Source organism: Emydura macquarii, unplaced genomic scaffold (assembly GCF_026122565.2).
Source record: "Emydura macquarii macquarii isolate MOO-44397 ecotype Brisbane River unplaced genomic scaffold, CSIRO-AGI_Emac_v2 contig_2699, whole genome shotgun sequence".
Lineage (NCBI taxonomy): Eukaryota > Metazoa > Chordata > Testudines > Chelidae > Emydura > Emydura macquarii.
The window spans coordinates 29,513-52,231 of NW_027132836.1; the positions used below are offsets into that span (position 1 = coordinate 29,513).

Here is a 22,719-nt window from a genome sequence, read left to right on the forward strand (position 1 = left end):
CGGCGGGGCTGAGAGGCAATGAATGGGCGCGAGACAACGGGCAGGAGCACGGGAAGTGACGTCAGGCGGGGGGGGCTTCTATCCTGACTTCCGGTTTGGCGAGCCCGGCAACGGACTAAGGCCGGCCCGGGCTTTCCGCTTCTCACGAGCCAGCCGTTACCAGCCGAGCCCGGCCGCGGATGCTTTTGCTCGTCTGGGGCGACCGGGGCGGGGAGGAGACAGGAAGTCGTTGGTGCTGACGTCAGGAGTGGGCTGGAGGGGGCGGGGTCTCATAAAAGGCACCCGCCAGCCGGCGGACGGGACGGGACGGGACGGGACGAGGCGGGCTCGCTTGGCCACCACAGGCCTTGTGTGTCCTCAGGAGCGCGCGGCTCCCCGCCGCCGGCGTCAGTCAGGAAACGTCTCTCCGGCCCGGCCCCCCGCTTCCGCCCCGCCAAAGGCGGCCCGCCCCCAGCCCGGCCCTTCCTTCGTCACCAGGCGGGGGGGATGGGCCAGGTCGTTCCCCGCCCTTGGAACCCGCCCGGGGCGGGCGTCGGGAACCAGCCCGTCGCGCTCGCAGCCGGCCCCACGGTGAAGGTAGAGCAGCCCGAGGCGCTTGTCCGCCCCAGAGAGCGGCGCACGCCGGTGAAGGATCCGGGCTAAGGACACCGCCTCGCTCCCGTAAACTTTCCTTTGCAACACTCCCTGGGCGCCCGCCCCGGCTGTTCAACGTGTATTTAAGGACCTCACTCATTCAGCACTTTGTTCCTGGTGCTGCTCGACTGCAGGTAGCAGGTGTAGCACCTGGGCCCAGGCACATGAACGTTACCGATCCACTTTTTTAAATAAAAAAACAATTCCCAAAGCAGCTAAAGAAAAAAATGTTGTAAGTGAAGTGTTTTCAGTCTGTCTGTCTATGCTACATGACAACAGGGCCATCATTCTGGTCATCTTCAAGCCCAGTCTATGCCAGAGTAGTTGGTGTGTTCTTTTGTGTAAAGAGACTGGAGCAGTGCAAAGAAAGAGACACCACAATCAAGGCTTCATGAATAATTTATTCCATTTGAATTTTTTTTTAAAAAGTATAAACTTTTTCATTTCCTCAATCACAATTTGTACAACTCAGTGTTTATGGCATTCGGCAGCAATAGTGTTTGTTCCTTATTTGATTTTTATGTCATATTAAATAAGACGACTTGGACCATTAAATGTCACGGCTGAGTGAGACCTTAAAAACTCCCCTTACTAAAGTGACCCAGCTGTTTTGAGAAGATTTATGAAACTGACATGTCCAGTAATGATGCCACAATTTGCAATTTACACCCACTAAGCTTTTCACGGTTCTCAAATCCAGTTTTTTGTTTGCTTTTTTTTTTTGAAAAACTAAAGCTGTATTTAAACTTCCTGAAAAAGTGACCCTGAGGATTATTGTAGGTCCCAAATCCAGTTTTACTATAAATGAAGTTTCACTCCATTGAAAATAAAGAGTACACCCACAAATAAGATTTTCTAAATATAAGACATAGTTCTGAGTCTTTCACTTAAGATGAAAAAAATTCATTTCTCACCTTTAAATTTGTGTCAATATAGTTGTCATATAATTTCATTTAAATTGAGAAATTGAGTTCTGAGAGGAAACCCAGACCAAAATGTTTTATGTCATAACATTACATGAATATTAACTGATATGCTATGCCATAGACTGTTGTGCAGCAAATTATATGGTGCAATAGCATTTAAAAAACCTTTTCATTTATTAAATTTGAATGTTTTTAAATAATGCAACAATATTTTGATAGTACAGTATTAACAAATAGTGCTTGATTAAAGACATCTGCAAATCTTTGTAGCAACACATGAAGTTAAAAAATCACCATAGAAGGTAAATATGAAAATGAAAGTAAACTATAGTAATAGAGTAATCTGTGCCATACTGACAGCTGAGTAAGACTATAGCTGAGGATTTTAGTGATAAATTTAATTTTAGCCATTTCAGAAAACGTTAGAAAGTTTTAAAAATTACAACTACTTTAAAAAGTAAGGATTGTAGGTAAGTACACTTGGTGGCCTACTGGCCAAACATTAATGTGTACGAGAAGCTAATTCATACAGTGTTAAGTCCAGATGACTGAATGGCTTGCATAAATAGAGCATGGCTAGATTTTTTTTTTTTTTGACTGGCTGGAAGGATACTATATGTGGCTATCACTTAAAATCCAAAATACTACTAAACAAAGAGCTGCACAGACCAACAGTAGGAACAAGCATTTTGAGTAGTTGCTGCCCAAATTGTCAATGATCTGTATAAACTCTGCTATTAAGCTTGCACCTTCTGACCAAGTCTGCTGTTAATTGGCTGTGACAGTATAATTGTTGTCAGTAACTAGCCACATCCACTTTAAGAGTGGAAGTGTTAATCAATACAAAGGAATTTGATTCATAAAGGTGAAAGTAACTTATTTAGAAGTAAGCCAAATATGGTAGTTCACTCCTTGGTGCTGGCAGTTTTGATATGTACATTGCTGGCAATAGATGCCACACCAGGAAGATAGTCTCCCAGTACAAATGGTTTCTAAAAAAACTCCAAAAAAGGGGCCTTCTTATCTTTTCTAGTGGTCAATTTATCAGTTTATATTCTGGATTGTATTTGAAAAACTTCTACTGGCAGTTTTTCTATACAGTGGGGGAATTTCAGAGCACATTCACTTAATCGTAAACTGAACTGAACCGGACCTCAGCATTCAGGCAGCTGGCTCACTTAAGAATACAAGTCATTGTCATTTAAACAGCTCACTTCCAACAAGTTCCAAGCTAAAGAGGCATGTTAACATTGTCAGGTTTTGAAATCAGCCATCTGGCAACACTGAAAATTCCAGGTTTAGGAGCATCTTTTCCCTCAGAAATCTCAGCCACACGGAAAAGAAAAAGCTGCTATAGAACAAAATATGCAAGTCAATATGTGGTGTGTTTTAGCATAATCAAGAAAAATTAATGCAGAGACCTAATTTTTTTTAACTTTAATATCAAAATAGGCTGACATCTGATTGCAGTACTGTTATTTTGAAGAAATGACTGAAAAAAATTTGTCACCAATTGTACATTTTCTTTATACAAAAAAGACTGCTAATATTGTATATACAGAATATTAGCAAAGAGGTTATGTTTGTTCACATGAAGTGATATTTCAGGCAAATATTTTGTATTTACAAAACATGATTTTCAGTAAGATACCAAGTTTAGTTTTGTAAATACAAGTGATCTTTTTGTCCTTGTAGAGGATTAACAGTGGGTGCACAAAGGGATTTTAAAACTAGCTCATGAAAAGAAGACTTAATGGGCAGGCTGGATAGTTCCATTTGTCCAGTGAGACCCAGGTGCTAGGCTAACATGGGTTCTCACATTGGATTGACAAGGGCACCACAGGAGTAAGTTTTCAGTCCGGCAGTCAGGTTGAGGAACAAAGCGGAAGGAATTGCTCGTGAGCACCCGTAGGGGCCATTTTAGAGCATTACAGATTTGGCATGTGCAAGTCAAGGAAGGAAGGGTTAGGTGAGGGGAAAATGGTGATTGTAGAGGAAGAGGTATACGAAAGCCCCATGACTCCCGAGTCCCTTCCTTAGGGAGGCTTAAGCCTCCTTGGCACATGCCCTGGCTGGAATCTGGAGGGAAAGTCCATACACTGATGCCTGGGACATTCACCACAGTGCCAAAAATAGATTAAAAAGAAAAAGGAAAAATTCTTCTTTCACTAGTGGAATAAAATCTGAATACCAGAATTCACTGAAAATCTATATACACCACATTTTAGTCAAACACACACCAATCTTAAAGTCAAGATTGACCATTTTTGCATTTGTAATATGGCTAGAGCTGGGCGAAATTTCAGCCTACAGGAGTCTTTGGGGTAATTTCATTATAATGAATTTCTATACCTATATTCCATCAGATTTGTGATGAACGCAAATCTTACAGAACGTGATGCAATTCCCACTGTGCCAAAATTCCTGGTTACCTACACTATGTAGCAGAGATTCTTGTAGTAAATAAACCTTTCCACTGGAAATGGAAGAGGTCTGAAAATTTGGCCACAGCCCTGAACCATAACACAAAATAAAACTGAAGAGTTTATTCATTTTATTCTCACTACAAGTTAAACCACCTACAATATCACTTGTATATTGCCATTATGTTACTCTGTAAAGGTGTGATATAAAATGCTGTAAGACCTGGTACCTTTTCAATTTATATAAACACAGTGAACTTCATTACTGTACATGTACTCTGCAACTACAGCTTAGCTGTAAATCCCCCACACACAATGGTATGGACATTAACCCCTCTATCCCCATTAAACTGTACATCAAGACAATACAAATTTACTGTCCCCACCCACCCCCTTACAAAAAAATAATACTCTAAAAGCAACCTACTGCAACTTTTAATTAAGACGATTACATATATTTTAGACCAATTGCTTTAAAGCAAGAAGGCAGTATAAACCTTCTAGGAAAATTTTTATAAAAGAGGTTAAGAAATATAAGACAATTTATACATTTAAAAAAACTTACAATAAATAAGAGATGCAGGCATTTTCTGAATACTAGGTACTATAATCTGATACAAGAACATCTTGATGTTCTGAAGCCATAGGTTGAAACCTATTGTTCCTCAGGTCTCTTCTCGTCTCCATGCTTTTAATATTCATTAAACATGACTGGGTACTATGGCTCATTACTTTTCACAAATACTGTGACTGGGAAAAGGTTAATTTTGTCACTAAAGTGTTATAATACATTTTGACTGATCAATCATAATTCTCAAAACAGTCCTGTAGAGTCAATGAAGCAAAGACAGCAGGATTATGTGCCCCTCAGAAGTCAAAACAATATTTGTTGGAAGTAACAAGAAATTATACCCCATCACAAATAACTTGCACTGAGAAGAATTATAACTTAGTCCTGCAGTGAATATCCCTTTTCCTTGTTCTCTTCTTGCAAAGTTCAGATGAAGATCACAGCATATTCATGATAAAGTTATACAACTGATTCAGCACCACAAAATGAACTGGGAGACATGACCGTCTGTCCTGGGTTGCGGGATCACAGGTTAGCCAGGAGAGTGCATTGTACTGTTCCAAAACAAACCTGTAAAGCAAACAAAGTTGCATCAAGCTATACATTTTCCACTACCATAATTTTCAGAAAACATCTGACACACAATATCACAACAACCCCAACTTCTCCAATAGCTAAACACTTAGGCTGTTAAAGTTAAACTAGCCAGGCTTACGAAACAGTTAGCCTTCAGAGTCACTGTTCTCAAAGCACGTCAACAAGGTTAAGCAGCAAGTTTTTTTTATCTGGGGGGCAAACAATCATGCTATCCAGATGTTCATGTCATTAGGTTTTTAAAAAAAAAAGTCCAACAAAACTAGTTTGTCTTCTGTAGATGTCTTACGTCTATATGATTATGTACCTTCTCATCTCTGCTCTGAGTTCTTCCTACTCCCATAGCACCTCCAAGCCTCTTGCTTAACTGCTTCCCATTCATCAATGGGTCTTCTTCCACATGGACTCTTATACCTATAACTCACTTCCTCTTTCCATTAAAAGATCACTACTACTAATCAGCCTACCTACAATATGCTAACGTGATGATATTTTAAAAAGATAGCACTGCTTTGTAAATCAATGCATCTTTTAGTCACACACAGCACTGTGTCTGATTTGTATTGTCCTCCACAAAGCACTGAGCATAGTCAGCCTTCAATTAATAATGAATAAACATTACAGCAAGAGAACCAAGCTGACATGCTGCAATAAAATGTGGTTATGCAGCCACAGATTATTAAAAACATTCTGTATTTCATTTTTAAGTAATAAAGCATCAGTACCTGAGAACATCAGATGTTTGATTAGAGTCAAGTGGGTGGGAGTGTTTACTGTGGAGTAGCTCGTCTGATTGCACTGAAGGCACATGGAGGTGCAAAGAAGCCTAAAAAGAGAACAGGCATGTCATCAGACACCCTGGCATTAATTACAATGTAGACATCTCTGTTCCTTTACAATATATCCCCACCTTGAAATTACTTCCTAACATCTGATACGAAAGTGAAACACTGCTTTAATCCTGTGCAGTCAACTAGTACAGGAATCAGGAGAAACTTCCGATATTCTGATATCATGTTTGATTTTTTGATTAATATATTACGTTAAAAGTATCTGAAGATAGAATTTAAGGAATCTCTTTACCTATCCCAGTTTCACTGGGTTGGAGTACATGGCCAAGATCACCATTTAAAACAAATGGGGAGGGGGGCCCAAAGTGGGTGCAACTCCACTAAGTGTGTCTACTTACACCAGGGCAGTATTTACCCCAGGATTTCTAACTGACTTTGCATTACAGTTGCTGCCAGTAAAGTACCCATGTGTCTTTAAATCCTAGCGAACTGAAGAAAGAGTGCAATTTACAATACAGGATGACTACATGATAAGTTAGGAAGTGGTGCAAAAACCCCACAAAATATAGTAATCTTCAGAGTTCTCATTAGGTCATATTTTGGTACATGTACAAATTTTACATATTAGAGTCTTAAACCAAAAGTGATACTACCCTATTAGCCTTTCTAATCCAAGTATTTTTATTAGTGTACCACACAATGTCTGAAAAAGAAAACAGCAGCAGCAGTCATATCATATAATTTTGCTTAACATGTGGCATGGGGGAGGGCTACTTTATTCTTCTTTGTTTCAGGTTAGAAATACCTGTGTCATACCACAAAAAACTGTATGTGTAATCCTAGACTTGAGCAAGTCACAGTTTGAAGGTAAAGCAGAACTGATGTGATTGTGCCAGACAAGATAATGGAACACACAACATTCACATGATGAGGGAACCTCTTTTGGATAGATGCATCAATGACTATCTAGGACTATTCCCCACTAATAGTCTTCCTTGAGGAAAGCCAAACCAGAATCTAGCTTTTATGCTTTGTCTACAACTATGTACTAAACTACATTTTCCAAGTTTAACCGGATCTTTCCTTTTTTGCATTGTTTCCAAATAGGAGGCAGAGACATATATGAGCCAGTTATCTGGATAGGTCTAGCCAAACGCTTAGTGTAACACAACTCCTTGCAAGGTACAGCAGTGTACACCTTTAAGAGAAAGAGTAAACAAAGCTGCAGTTGTAAGAAGAGAGGGAACATCATCCTTGTGAAACAAGTATGTGAAGAGACCATTCAGAAAAGAACACCACTTCTGAACTTTTGCTGCTCCTGTTAACAACAGTGTCTCATATTTGTAGAAAGTGAATAAAAAGATTTTTGATTCAAAAATATGCAAATTGGACTGGTTTCTAAAGAAACAAAAAACTTTGCATGTCTCTTGGAACAAAGATAAAATTACTTTGCTTTAAAAATAGTTCAGTGGTCTAAATGATGCTATTCGGATTCCACATACATTATACACATCTCTAAAATGCTCAGTAAAAATACTGGACAAGTTACTGAAGTACGGTACCTTAAGAAACAGGGGACACTGATTTTGTGCTTGAGGACATGCTGACCAAAACCAGTCAGGCAATGGACCTGCTTTGGCAGTTGATACAAAGTAACCAAGGGCCAATGGTTGTTGCAGAATATTTGTTACTTCATCATGAGATTCTGTTGAAAGCAATCTATCTGTACCTTGACCCTGTAAACAGCAAGTAAAAGTTGATAAATATCAGGAGGAAGCAGAGTTACTGACAAAATGGAACATTAGTTATGCTATGAAATCTGCAGCTTTCCAAATTTTTTGGACTGAATATGAAGAGCAAGTTTTCATAAGAACTTTTGTAATTGTTACCTTGCCCATCTCACTTCCATGGGGGTAATGGGATCCTGGTGAATGTACAGGGGACCCACTAGGGGATGCAGGAAGGATATTAATAATATCAGGATCAAGATCATCTCCAGTGTCTAACAAATCAAAGATACCCATTCCATCTGCTCCATCTTGAAAAAAAGGAAGAGCAGTCAATTACAATTCCATAAACATACCGTATGAATAAATCTCGTTTTGAAGTCAGCGAGTTGGTACAGCAACCTTATTTCCAACACACACCACACACACACACACATCACTAACCATTGTTTGTATTGAAGGCCAAGTCCAAGTTTTCAGTGGTATAGGTGGACGATGCTACTTGCACAGAGGCGGACGTCGGGAACACAAGTACATGAGTGCACGATGTGTCCTGCGGGGTATTCAGTTGAGACGTCTGCATATTTAAAGCGGTGCTGCGTCCAAATACAGAACCTGTTGACACGGAATCTTTAAAGGGAAAAAAAAAAAAAGAAAAAAAAAGCTGTTTTCCTCAAACTTCATATTGTTGAGAGAAACAAGTCCCCTAGCCAAAAAAAGGAGCCGTTTTACAAATACCTGGCATAATAACAAAAGACCCCTGCGGTTCCATTGCCACCAAGCAAGCACTGAGAATGCTGGGAGAATCTGCAGCAGATATACCACACATCCTACACATATCTTTGAGTCTCTTGCTGAGGGACTGGAGGTTTCGGCGACTCAGTAAACAGCTCCAATCTAAGGATATTAAGTCATGTTAATTTATCTACCCAGAAAAGTTTGTTTTGAATTGTGTTTCATAGAGTAGTAGAAAACATAAGATGTTCAAAATAATTCATTTGCATAATGACTTTTTACTTACACTAGTCTTTACAACCATTAAGCTGCAAATTTATGAAGGAATTATCAAAAGATTTAGCTGTGTTTTCAAAGGGTGGAAAAGCCAATTAACAGACTTCCTTTATTTATCTTTGCCAGTTAAACAAAAGTCAAAGCTTTTAAAACAAGTTCCTACACTCAACAGCTCTATTACCTTTTAATTCTCCATGACCTATCCTTCCTAAACGGCCTATTACAACTCTCCATGGCAACGAACTCATCTGCACAAGTCCCAAGCACCATTCCCAGAGTTTCTGGAGACCAAGTCTACGGGCAGAACCTTTTTTCCTACGAGCTCTAGCATTGTGAAGGGAGAGAGGGGAGGAAAAAAAAACAACAGTAAATGAAAGATTTCTTCCGTCACACTTGGAATTAAGTTTACATATCTAAAAAGAATAATACTTATTTAGTGTTAACCTGAATATTGTCAGCAAACACAGGCATGGTGCTGGTCAGCCACAAGTTTGTTTTTGTACATCCTAAAATGTTAGGCAAAGTTTACCTATTGCATGATGGAAATATGCACTACAGTGATGTTCAGTAATTTCTTTATTTGATCAGTCTTATAATATTGAAATCAAAGTGAAAGAAAGCTTGTTCTTGCTTTCCCTTGTGATCAGCCTTGTATTTACACGCCCATGAAAAACTGCATGAAATTCTTTCAGAAATTTAGTTCCACAATAATATCCAGGTAATACTGCTTATATTCAGCTGCTTTAATTAGTTTTGCTACATAGTGGCTTCTCAAAATTAAATCAGAAGTATACAGCACCACTATATTAGAAGAATTTTTATCTAGGAGAGAGGGCCAAAGTTCTGGATACATTCAAGATACGGGTGCTGAGTGAACAGGAAAGCTTTGCTTCTTACCTGTTTGGTACATCAATATTAATTATGCAAGTTTCTAGCAGTTCTCCATAGAGATCTGTGCATGACGCAAGAAGCCATCTTTGATCGTGAGATAAACAATAGCCCACAAAAAGCACATTATATTTCTGTCCAGCCTCTCCAAAAGTTTCTCCTAACTCTGTTTGCTTGTCCTTTACTGGAGCCAATATAAAAGGGGGTGTATAGAGTCGAATACACTCTGGTCTCTGTAAGAAAAAAAAACCCAGAAAATTTAAGTACTAAAGGACAGCTAATCATTAAGACCAATGATTCTTTAATCATTGAAAACAAAGACCATTTACCAAAACAAACAAACAAGTAATGGAAATGTACATGTAATTCTGCTATTATTCCTTAAATGTCTACCAAAAAATCAAGTTAATCTTCAGCACTTTTTGTAACTTCATGATACTCACATCCGGGCTCTTAAGAGCAGTTTCCATTGCTAAACCTGGGCCAAAACCAGTCAATGTTTTCACATTGGTTGAAGTTGGAAGTGGTCTCCGACATTGTGTAAATGCTGAAAATGCCAGAGATTTTAAATGCTGGGTGTAGATTTGCCTATCTTCATGCTTCACAGGTTGTAACAGGTACTGACACGGGACAATCTAGAAAAAAGGGATAGAAAAACAAAATATTGCCACCAGTGTGTAATTTACATTGAAAAATGAATTACTGTCTCCTGTCATATTTTAAGTGCTTTTTAAAAGTTCTTTGGCTGAGGTTCTAAAAGTTGCTGTCCATAATCTAGCCTCTCCAATTCCATACAACTTTCTGGCTTTCATCTCTCCATGCTGTTATAGTGATGTGAGGCCCTTTTAAGAAGTCATCTCAGTGGATGACTCAGACCAGAAGTGTTTAAGCGCCTTCACAATAAAAGCCTCTCCCCACCTACAATCCTCCCAAGCTGCCTACCGTCTTGTATCACTACAAACTTCTGATGTCTGGATGTCAGGAGTGCTGGATAACGCTTCTTAATACTGTTAGACTGGGAGACAGGAATTACTAATGGTGGGACAACTCAAGACTACCTTTCTCCCCATCACCATTAGCTGAGTGCACCACTCCACTGTCTAATGCCACACTGAAGTTTAAGGAGTCTGTTACAGGATTAACTTTTGACCAGTTCTGCTGAAAGCTACTGAAATGCTCTTGAAAATTTTATTGATGATACTTCATCCCAAAATTTAAGCAATAGAACAATTACAGATATTGAATCAAAAACAAACAAAGTATTTTCCTCATGGTGAAAGTTATCTTCTCCAAACCCAGTAGAAATTAAAAGTAATTTTTATCTTAAATTTTTTTAATAAATGTTAACTTACCTGCACAGAAACTGTATTCCGGATGTTAGGAGGAAGAATCTGAACCATCTCCAGAAAGCAACGAAGAAGCCCAAGGGTCCACACACTGGACGAGTTGCTATGTTCATCTTTCTTTTCATACGTAAACGGATCAATTATATAAACTACAATTGCAGGTGGATAGGAGATAGCATGGGAATCTCCATCTGTAGGGACTCCAACTTTATCACGATCCATAGTGCTGGAAGTTAATTTGAAACGAATTGCTACAAAAATTTTCTTTGTTTTACATGAAGTATTTCAGATTACACAGTATGTATTAGATTAAAAATGGAATTAGATGGCACCCTCTGACTCCAAGTAAAAAGAACTTCTTTGCATTCAATAACATGCAAGGAATGATTCTATCACATCTTTACTGACTTCAGTTTAGTGCACAAACTCATCAGCTTGTCAGTACCAGTAACTTTTTTGTTATTTAGCTCTGCAGTTTAACCCTCTCCATTACATGAGCTCATCAGCAATTTGCCTCATTGCTTCAACTGGTAGAAGAAGCAAGGTATCAGCCAGCTTCCCAATAAAAGAAGTCTTATCAGTACAAGTTTGAAACCAACCAGAATTTATGCACTAATGCAAGTTTCTTTATTCTCTACTTTCTTCCTTCTTGAATTTTTAAAAACCTGCTAATTAATTTGGTGGGAAGTAAACTTTGTAAATACAGTTGCAGGATAGAGGGTTGATATTTTTGCATCCAGCAGGTACTGAAATCTCTTACAAAAGTTACTTTTTAGAGTTGGGACCCAGCCTGAAAAACTGGGTTCCAAACCTTCAGAGTCTTAGAGTTGTAGTTCAGGCCAATCTTTATACAGTACCTGGCATCTGAAAACAGAAGCTTACGTCTAACTCTTGTGATCTTAAATTTTGAAGTGAAGATGTGAAGAAGATTAAAGTAAAAACAGAGCATTGTGTTCAGTTGTGTGGGATATTTTTTTCGAGATGAGTATTGCACATTAAGAAAACTACAAACATTACCTTTCAGAGACCTCTGAGTGTGGCTGTGGAGGAGCAGATGTAGTTTCCCCGGATACTCCAGTTACTTGAAGAGCTGGTTGTTGCTGCTGTCCCCCTGTCTGTCCATTCGGGGCTGTCGTAGCCTGTGTTGGCAGGGAGGCAGAAGTAGTACTGTTCATGCCGCTAAAAGGTGGAAACGAAGAAGGTTTGTTTGTTGATATCCCACTGCCAATGTTGGTGGAAGAAGAAGGGGCAGTAGTGGTTAAAGTTGAATTAGTTGTAGTAGTTGCAGAAGACATGGCACTGTTTGAAGTCACTGTCATGGTACTACTGGTAGCAGCTGCAGTGTTGGACGATGGAGTGTTGGAACTTCCAGTGTTACCTGCCACCAGTGGCTGAGTGGATGTAGACTGACTTGTGGGGGGAACTAGATTTGGCTGAGAAAGTAACGAATTGTCTAATGGCTGAGAAGCAAGATAAGGACCTAAAACAGAAGAAGAAGTTAATTAAAAAGTGGGAATTTAATTCTTTCAATCTGATATAGAAGACCAATAAGAAAATCTAATAATTTTAGCATCAATTTTTCTTTATATCTTACCCAAAACAAATGAGAACATCAACACTTAGTTTTCAGATTCAATTTCTAGAACAGGTTCACTCCAGTCAGCCGCTTTTCATAGGTAATTCACTAACAACAGATTTTGGGGGAACTAATATAAAACTCTGGTTGTTGCTACATTGTAATTGAGCTGATAGCCAGGCAGCAAGTCTAACCGAATTACCATACAAATGGTCAGCAGGACTCTTTGTGAAGCAGTGAGATAAATTGCCCTGCAGACTTTACCAGTTGCTAAGAAGTCATTTTGTGTGTATGTATGTATTTTTGTCCAGGCTTTCTGCAGACAATATTTGGACAGTGTGTAAGTGTATGCTTTCTCCTCTTTCACCTCTATAATATTCCTATAAATAACAGAATCACATGAAATAAGGAGAGCTAAAAAAATTCGGTACCCAGGTCATATCTGCAAACTTGAGCATATAACTTGAGTTTGGAAAATGCTTCATTGTTGGCATGAGCTGCCTGAGAGAACCATTCTGTGACCGACTTTTCAGAAAGTTTCTTTGAAGCAGCGGATCCAACTCTCATGATCCCATCAGAGAGCAGTTTACAGATAGGTCTATGCTGGCCAAGTCTGCAGGCCTGCAAAAAAAAGTTAAAGAGAAGATAGAAATAAGACTGAAATTAGTTCACAGGCTTTAAAAGTTGCAAGGTATGACATATGGAATTCACCACAAAGATAGTTTTACGTTTCGTATGTAACGCGACCCCCCCCCCCCCCAAAAAAAATCCACCCCCCCCAACATAATTTGGTTATCACATAAATTGAAATGCTGCTTTATAGTTCTAGAAAGCTAAATGATTCTGCAATCTGTATCCCCTGTTGTTTTAAAGTTCTCACCAGGTTTACGTAAGTGTAGGAAAAAAACAGGGTACATCACATCTAGCCGAATCTTCTTAACCACAGTTCAAGGAATGCTTTCAAGTGTTTAACAAAAATGAATCAACATTTTGTAGCACTTAATTAAAATGGTAGTATACAGTTTTACCACTTGATGGCACTGATAAAATAAGAAAATAGCTGCATGAAAAAGCTATATCCAAATAAGATATTCATGAGCAACAGGATGAGCCTTTTTCTTCCAAATGTCTATTTCTAACATCCATTTTAGAGGCTCCATTGACATGGCATTCAGTACAAGACTTGCAATGTAATTTGGCATCCAAATTTGACAAATGACTGACTATATACTAGTAATATTCGTTATACTATCCCATTACATTGCTGTACCTCATATACTGCAGTCAGGTCCCTAAAGAAGCTTTTTGCTCCATTTAGCAGGGCCTCATTCTCAGGACACACCACAACGTAAGCAATATCTCTTTGAGATCCATAAGGTTCCAACATCAGCCTCTCCCAGTACGGCAAGGCAAATGGAGACAGCACCAGAAAATCATAATCATATCCCAGCAAAAATGTTGGAATTGGCAGTGGTTCTGGGGACTCATCAGTTCCTAGATAAAAAAAGATACATTTTCTAATATATTAAAAGGAAAAGAGCAATCTAGCAGAATCAATATTTTGCTTCTGGCAAACATGAGTGAACAGAACTACTAATTTTCAGCACTATCAAGAGAGAAGCCAGCATTGATTATCAATCAAGTTGTCTTTACCTTAATAAGCATGCGAAAGGCATGCATGATCTAGCCCTATATATATGAGTCAACAATTTTTTAAATTCCTAGCTCCCAGGTCCACAAGAATAGCTTTTGTATTATTTAATATTTATATTATTGTCAAAGAGGATAAAATCAATGTTTTTTAAAGAAATTGAAAGTGGATTTTTTGATTAATTTAAATACATTTCTTCTTTTTTAAAAATAAGTATATAAAATTAAATTTAAATTCAGACTACCTATGTCAAGACCTCAACTTACTATAATCTATTAAAATAATTTAAATTAAATAAAAATAATATTAAGCAGTACATGTTTGCAGCCAAAGTCAAAGCCACAGAACTGATAGTTACTGACTAAGCACCTGGAACCAGAGTATGCTGAAGTGCTAACCCAGCTTTTGACAGCAGCAGCTTCTCCTGCAGGTGCAGAGAGAATATTTTCATCATTTCACTTTATTCAACTAGTTCAGTTCAATGACTAATTAATTCAAAAGTTAAGAAAGTGACTGGGAGTTGGAAAAAAAACATCAGAAAATCTTGTTTTCCTCTTCCAATCTATAAGAACTATATGTGAGTGGAAGATATCTACTGATTTTAAAATCTTCGACATGGTGACCAGAAACAATCAGTTCAGTTCACTAACTACAGACATCTTGCATCTGAGGAAGTGGGTTGGAGCCCACGAAAGATTATGCCAGCTGAAATTAAATTTGTTAGTCTTTAAAGTGCTAGAGGACTCTCGTTGTTTTTGCTAACTACAGACAGCACTTCCTTCGTTTAATAAATCAGTTAATTTTAAATGCAAAAAACATGTTTGGACAAATTATTTCTTCTTCTGTATCCAGCACACTTAAGACAGTTTTAACTAATCAAGTTACAATGCTGTTTGTGCACATTTTTAAAGTAATTTAAAATTTCTCTCCAAATACAGCTTGACAAATCACAAGTAAAAAAAATCTAGTAAATATGAATCCATTCACCATTTTCTAACATAATAAAAATGTAATACTTTAGAATCTTAATAAATGTAGTTAAGCCATATAATTGCTTAAATAAATGTGTACAAATATAGTGCATCTTCCTAGTTAGAAAAAGTACCACCAAATTTAGCATAAAAGCTATATTAAGTTGCAAATCAATATGTTTTAATGGTTACCAACCAATGAGAATCAATTTTGCTTTAGGAAAGTACCAATACAAAACAAGATTAAAATCACTGACTTTAATCAGAGGTTCCTGCTTGCCACTTTAAATTGTAATTAAAATGGGTTATTTAAATCACTTTGATTTTAATCAATCCACCCTGATTAGGATAATGACTAAAAGACCTTATCAGGAACAGTCTTCCATTCAGCAAGGCATTGTAGAAACCATTATAAGCAGTCCTCACCTCAAACAGTTTATAATCTAATTAAGATATGATGCAACCATGGTGTGCGTAACCATCAGAAAAGGGGGAAGAGGACAGGGGATGTAAAGAATGTTGGATGTGTGCATGATTAGATGTATTTTAGTCATTTGTTTATTATAAATATCAGAAGTCTGCTTATAAAAGGCCATCCCTCTTTCTTGTTAATGATTCCAGCATTGTCTGAATGATGTATTATGGTTAAGGCTAAGATTCTCTCAGGGTTATTTTTTAGTAAAAGTCACCAACAGGTCATGGGCAATACACAAAAATTTATGGAAGCCTAGGGGAAGGGGAGGTTTGAGGGCATTACTGAAGCCTGAGGGGGGGGATGAGAGTCCTAGCCCCACTGCAAGGGGGGGGGGGTCCAGCAATCGCCGCCAGCCCGGTCCCCCTAATGCTGGGGCTTCGAGCTCCCCCTTGGCAGCTCAAGTCTCCAGGGTTTACCCCTGCCCACAGCTGGAGGCCTCAGGGTCTGCCAGCTGAGACTGGAGGCTACTGGGGACCACAGGGCCTCCCACTGCCCGTAGTGGCTCAGGACCCCTCATGGCCTGTGGCAGCTGGGAACTCCAGGGCCTCCCACTGCCTGTGGCAGTTGACAGCTGTGGGGTACCCCCCTCCACCTACCACAGCTCAGAGTTCCAGGGTCCCTGCTGCCCCTGCCTACCACGGTTTGGCACTCTGGGGTCCCCTCACCACCTGAGGAAGCTCGGAGCTGGGGGTCCCCGCCACCTGCCCCAGCAGCGGGGTACTCGCGGTGGCTTGGAGCCGCCAGATCCCTACCACCTGTAACGGCTCAGAGCTGAGGGACCCCCGTCAGCAGTAGCTGCGGGCCCTCCACAGCAGCTGAGAACTCTGGGACCCTCGCCACCTGTGGCAGCTGAGAGCTTCCAGGTCCCTACCACCCGCTGATGCTGATAGCATCAGCCCTGCTGCCCCAGAGCATGGGGTGAAAACTGAAGAGGATAATTTCACGGAGGCCTTTGGAAGTCATGGAATCCTTGGCGTCTGCAACCTCTGTGACAGACTGACTTGCAGCCTTAATTATGGTAACATGCTAATATCCAATGGACATTAATAAACCCACCAGAACTAAGATGCTGGGTTGAATACTTAAAATATATAATCTCTCTGTACATATGATTTCAAAGTGAAGCTGTTCTGTGTGTTTGTAATAGATGCATTTGGTCTATTTCCGACCCTCAGTCCATAAACTCTGCCGCCATTGATAAGATCCAGTGGGTTTTTCTGAACAACTTCAGAATGTTTCAGATAATTCTGCATTTCTTAATATTAATGGTTCATTCCGGCTCCAATCCCATCATCACCTTAAATAATAACTTCATGTATCCTTCTTTCATAAACATTACAATTCAAGCAACTGAGTGGATTCAAACATAATGCCATTTTAAAACCATTTCTTGTATATTGGAAAGGTAAATATTTTCTGTGTGTTGCAAAAGGAAATACCACTTCTAACCAAAGTTTCTTGCAATTTTAAATGTCTTTTGGTTGAATCACATCTAAACATTTGGGTTTGGTAACCTACACCAAGGACAAATTAATTCATAGGAATCTATACAAGAAGTTTACCATAAGAGCCTCGGCCAGCCATTTTGTGAAACTGCTGCCACGTGAGGGGGCCCTGCACGCCCCAAGATCGGACTATTCGCTTTTTCTGAATAGCATCCTGAAGAACTGGCTGGAGTGACAGAAGCATGCGAAGGATGTCCTGTGAACACTGCATGCTCACGTCCACAACTGAAAAAGAATGAAAGAAATGTAGTCACAGCTTAAATAAAGTTATCTAAAAAAGAGTTGCAAAGAGTTTAAAAGGTCTTAAGTTTAGTTGAATTTGGGGGTTAAATAAAATTTCACTTTCTTGAAACATATATTCTGTTCATGTAGGCCATACAACTATTGTCCTCAAGTCTTTCACATAATTAATGGATAGCAAGTAAAATGGTAGCAGTTCCACTATGCTTTGATTTTCCAGTCTGTACAACAGTTCCCTCCTTGAAAACTTCAGCTCTCCATCTCTTATCTTTGTCTAAACTATAAAACTAAAAACGCCTACAACTCAACTGTTAAAATTTTCAAAATTTCAGTACTTTTCCCTCCAAGAAGGGTTGTTCAGATAGAATGCCAACCAGCACTGCTTTTACAGTCTTGGGAGAAATCCTGTAAACAATATTAATTTTTTAGCCAAATTTGTCAAACTTATCAGCTGTCTGACATTCTAATAAGCATAGTTTAAGAGTAAAAAGATCCTGAAGCTTATAAAATGTGAGGGTTATAATTTGTAGCCTCCTTTTAGAAAAGTGTCCCTCCCCCTCTCCATTTATCAGTATTTCCACCAAGAGAACATAAGCCTTAATATTACTACGTGCCTCAAAACTATTTTTATTAGTCCATAGTAGGGCTTCCCAAACTTAAACCGTCAGTGGTCCACTGAGCATTTTCTGGTGCTCTGTAGAAAGTTGGCTATCCTATGGTGCTGGCTATCTGCCTCCTTGTTAGCTACTAAACTGCATTAAATACTGTTAGAATGCCACTTTACTATGTGAAAAATAGCTGTAGTCACCACAGAGATGTTAGGAGATCATTAATGGAAGGAGAGGTGGGTCTGTGATTATGAAGGTGAGGAGAAATGGTCCATGAGACAGCAGATTAACATGAGATCTACTCTGGGAAAAAGCTTCATGATTTCTGTGGCCTACATTATACAAAAGCTGCATTATGTTTTAAGAAAATGTGTATTTCACACCAGATGCATCAAGTTCATTACTGAATTTTCAACATTATTAGCGCTAAGGGTGTCTGACACAAGAAAAGAAGTCAGCAGAAATGATAGCAATACCACGTATCACAACAATTTTGTTACTGACTGATGACAGTATGCAGATTAAGATGTCCAAATGGGTTGAAACAAAACTGACCTTTGATTAAAAATAATTTTTGTAGGTTAAGAGTAGAAAGCAATGTATCTTGATCTCTAACATGCAAGTTATTCAAAATTCAGATGCATAGAAAGCAAATTAAAATGTCTGTGACATAGGGAAACAGAGTACAGGATTTAAATGTTCAAAAATAAGCAGAATATATTGAGATATTGTGATCTCCAAGTATAGGAAGACCACACATTTCTTTCTGATTATGAATCATGCCTCTAGACATGAATGAAAACAACGCAAAATAAAAAATATTTTACCACTGCAGATAGAAGTGAACATTCTTTTTAGAGGCAATTGTTTTGATTTTTTACAGATGCCATTTAATTTTTGAAAATGCAAATTCTCCCATAAAATTTAACTTCTGAAGCCTCTCAGCTGTCTCCACCTTCTTAAGTGAAATTAAAATACCATATTTCCTTGTTATTTCTATTTATATAACCCTTCATTCAGTTTCTACAGAAATTAATATAATGCACAGAATATGTAAAGTATCCAGATGTATCCCACATGCACCCAAAAAAGAGACTTCAAAGTCCAATGAATCACAGATACTGCACATTCCGAACAGTACAGTATTAACACTACAACAACTGCTCAGTATCACCTATGTTTCCTAAGATTCTGCTCAGCACTTCATACATAAATTCCCAGAATACCAAATAAAGAATTACACCTGATAAAATGCCCACACTATAGGCACCCAGACTATGGGCTTGCACAACATTTCAAATCCATATGACAGGTATATGGTTCTTTAAAGCTGGCTACGGGAAAAGAAAACCTAGTTAATATACTGATTTAGAATGTAAAAGTCCAGAGGTTAAGAACAGAGCAGCAATGGAAGTTTACTCAAGTGTATATGTAGTGAGAATAAGTCAACTGGACATCTTAACTCCATACTCGTCATGCTATCAGATGCTTAGAAGCAAGACAAGAAACAGACTTGCAGAGAAAAAAAAATCAAGTATATTTACCATTTCTTTTTGACCAGTGATGCAAGCAAGTACTTTTCACAAGTGCTTCATCAACTTTTCCTCCAGACATATTGTCCATGAACTGGCGCCCATGTTCTAACGCTAGGTAGCAGTCATTGCAACAATCTCTTTCTTCTACACGTACCAGGTTGTTAACTGCACCAGCTTTGGGTATAGGATCTTGATCTGCTGCTCCAAATGGTGAAAACAAATTGGTGCACTGATCTTGCAACAACAGTATTAACTCATCAGGCAGTTTCTCAGGTTCTTTCAGTCCTCCAAAACCACGCTCAATGGAATTAGCTCTAAGAGCTTCAAAACGTTTCTCTGCTTCTTTGCCACACTCTGTATTACGTCCTAGAATATCCAATTCATCTTCAAGAAACAGCCCAGAGTTGTTGCCAAACTTTCTATTCATGACAGCACTGAAGCCACAGGTACACCTATACTGAGCTTCTTGTGTTGGATCTGGAATGTAAACGCCAACATCAGCACCTTTGATGTTCATGTTGCAGACACAGATGCAGCAGCTGTCAAAGTTACAGTCTTTGAACAAATTCATTACCGACTCTGAAAGGATGAGATTCACATAAAGACTGTGTGCCTCAGGGATGGAAGGAACAGTTGCTGGTTCAACTGAATTTAGTGGTCTACATGTTGATGGTGTGGAAGCTGGTGAATACAAATCAGAATTTTCATATTTGACTGAACCTTGAGCACTGGCAGGTCCACCAGCTCCCCGAGGGGTACGAGGTGTCCTTGGCGTTCTTGGAGTTGGGAACCGGGGAGTGGAAGGAGAAGGGAGAATTCCTGCTCCACTATTACTGGGAGGTGCACTACTGGGTGGCATCCCAAACGGAGTATGAGTCTGTGGCGTGTAGGCAGGACCATACTCTTGATCTATAGTGCTTCCATCACTAAGAAAAGCAGTAAGAAAAATATTTTTAAATGGAGCATGTTTTTGAAATACAAGAATACCAATTTTAAGTAGGCACTTTTCAGATTCACATTGTAAAAGAAAGGTAATAAGTATTAGTGCAAAAAGTGCAATCAAAATAAAAAAGTTTCGACCTATTTGTTCTAAATGACGATGCAGAACTGTTCTATACGTTGAGAGCAGTGCTAAAACCCAAATAACAAAAAAAGCTTCTGGAAAAGAATTCTGGTTATGGCCAATATTTATTATTTTTATATACATGCACCGTGTGAAGGGCATCTTTTTCTTTTCACACTTTGTTTATATTAAACAATATGGTGACATGTATTGCTAAGAAAATACACTGGGTTTATCAACAGCAGACTCTTCTGGACCAATGAGGCAAGAATCACTTGGAAACCTTTCAAATTTTCTCTCCTGGTCAGCGAAACGTTTCCAAAGACTTATCAAGCTAATGAGACCTGAAAATGTATTGCTTCTACACTGGTCTGACTCAAATAGAAGCAGACTGTTGTACTCAGTCTGTGGTTTAAAATATAGTTTGTCAATCAATCAATGACAACCTTATAACTATACAGCCCATGTTTCCTAATCCACCTGTATCAGATGCATGTGCAGAAGAGCACAATATTCCTCAAGGAGGAGAGAAATAAAACATGGTTTTCTGAACTACCAAACAGAAGCCTGGTCTACACTTACCGGGCGATTCGGCGGCAGTCGACGGGAGTTACACAAGCTACGCAGAGTAACTTGCATAACTCCCGTCGACTGCCATGCTTCCCTTCTGCATGGCGTCTTCACTGCACTGACGGGAACTGTGTTCCGTTGACGCAGCGCTATGCCACTTGAGGGGTTCTATAGCGTCGACTTCTATCTAGATCGACTGAGCGGGTCTTCACTGACTGCTCAATCAATCCAGAAAGGTCAATCTGTTTGCCACTGTCAGTGTAGACATACCCTAACCATCAGTACTGAAAGCACTTTATAGGGATGCTCATTTCGATACAACTACCGCTACTAAGGGTATGTCTACGCTGCAATTAGACACCCACGTCGGGCTGTGCTAGCTGACTTGGGCTCATGGAGCCTGGGCTAAGGGGCTGTTTAACTGTGGTGTAGATATTCAGGTTTGGGCTGCTACTGGAGCCCTGGGACCCTCCCACCTTGCAGGGTCCCAGAGCTCGGGCTGCTGTCTGAGCGGCTATGCTGCAATTTAACAACCCCTTGGCCAGCTGCGGGTTTCCTACTGCAGTGTAGCCTGACCCTCTGTCATCACCAGCAGATGTCACATCAGGCACAGGTTTCTAATTATAGAGGACAGGGAAATAAACATGGGAAAGTTTTAAAAAACACACATTTCCTGCCCAGTATTAGAAAAGCTGATACTGTTTAAGAATTGAATTCCAGGAAACATCAAGAAAGCCACCTGCTAAGCTCTTGTAGTAACTTCGATATCACCACAGGAACCAACCAGGGTCCCAGGCTTGTATTTAACTTAATTGTTGCAATCTTCATTGCTTATTAAAATTAGATTTATACCATCAGGCTTCCCTAAGAAACCCTTAAATGAGACAATAAATAAAATTTACATACAGTTAAGAAGCTATTTTAGAAGACGAAGTTTCTCTATTTAGATACAGTTTTTAATCATAAACTAATGAACTAAAGAAACTTATCTGTAATTTAAAGAGTGCCTTTAAACATTTCTCACTACACTTTGTAAATGGAAAAACTATTCATTTCATTAAAAGATATTCTAGAATATTAATAATTTTGATAGTTTTATAAAACTTTTAAAGAACAATGAAAATCTATTCATCATTCACTGGCACAAAGCATACCCCTCCTTGATGAATGGCATGGTGGGTCCTGGAGGAAGTAGCTCCAGTTTTCCAACAGTCCAACTCTGACGGTAAATGCATTCCTCTGGCAGCTTGATAGGAGGGAGACATTGGCTGGGGAGAGTCTTCAGTGGGGCAAACATGGAACACCCCACAAAAGCCTGACTATTCTCAGGCTTATAGACATAGGAATAATCCTAGAAATGAAATATAGTGGATGATATAAATTTGGCAACAAAAATGCTACGAAGATTAAAATAATCAATTAAAAATACTAATTTGATTAATATTATTCTACATTTAGTTCATGCAATTTACATTTAAAAGTAGTTAGTGCAACTGATTATATGTGGACATATGTTCAAAGACAGGGCCTATCATTTTAATATGTTTCTTTAGTTTACTAGTGACAAAACAAAAGAACAATGAGTTTCACTTGAGGAGATGCTTCATCCACTTCT

General features: G+C 39.0%; 1 protein-coding gene across 1 annotated transcript in view; it reads right to left on the reverse strand.

Annotated features, from left to right (window-relative positions):
* Window positions 1-1,019: 1,019 nt before the first annotated feature.
* MED13 (mediator complex subunit 13) overlaps window positions 1,020-22,719 on the reverse strand; it is a 74,824-nt gene continuing 53,124 nt past the window's right edge. Inside the window, exons 15-30 of the mRNA XM_067565742.1 lie at window positions 22,259-22,455; window positions 19,481-20,397; window positions 17,146-17,313; window positions 13,757-13,980; window positions 12,918-13,107; window positions 11,928-12,390; window positions 10,917-11,136; window positions 10,008-10,199; window positions 9,574-9,797; window positions 8,858-9,000; window positions 8,404-8,562; window positions 8,110-8,295; window positions 7,828-7,976; window positions 7,501-7,674; window positions 5,873-5,973; window positions 1,020-5,123 (exon numbers count right to left, since the gene is read on the reverse strand). Of these exons, the coding sequence (XP_067421843.1) occupies window positions 4,991-5,123; window positions 5,873-5,973; window positions 7,501-7,674; window positions 7,828-7,976; window positions 8,110-8,295; window positions 8,404-8,562; window positions 8,858-9,000; window positions 9,574-9,797; window positions 10,008-10,199; window positions 10,917-11,136; window positions 11,928-12,390; window positions 12,918-13,107; window positions 13,757-13,980; window positions 17,146-17,313; window positions 19,481-20,397; window positions 22,259-22,455 (3,840 nt within the window). The 3' untranslated portion in view covers window positions 1,020-4,990. The remainder of the gene's footprint in view (window positions 5,124-5,872; window positions 5,974-7,500; window positions 7,675-7,827; window positions 7,977-8,109; window positions 8,296-8,403; window positions 8,563-8,857; window positions 9,001-9,573; window positions 9,798-10,007; window positions 10,200-10,916; window positions 11,137-11,927; window positions 12,391-12,917; window positions 13,108-13,756; window positions 13,981-17,145; window positions 17,314-19,480; window positions 20,398-22,258; window positions 22,456-22,719) is intronic.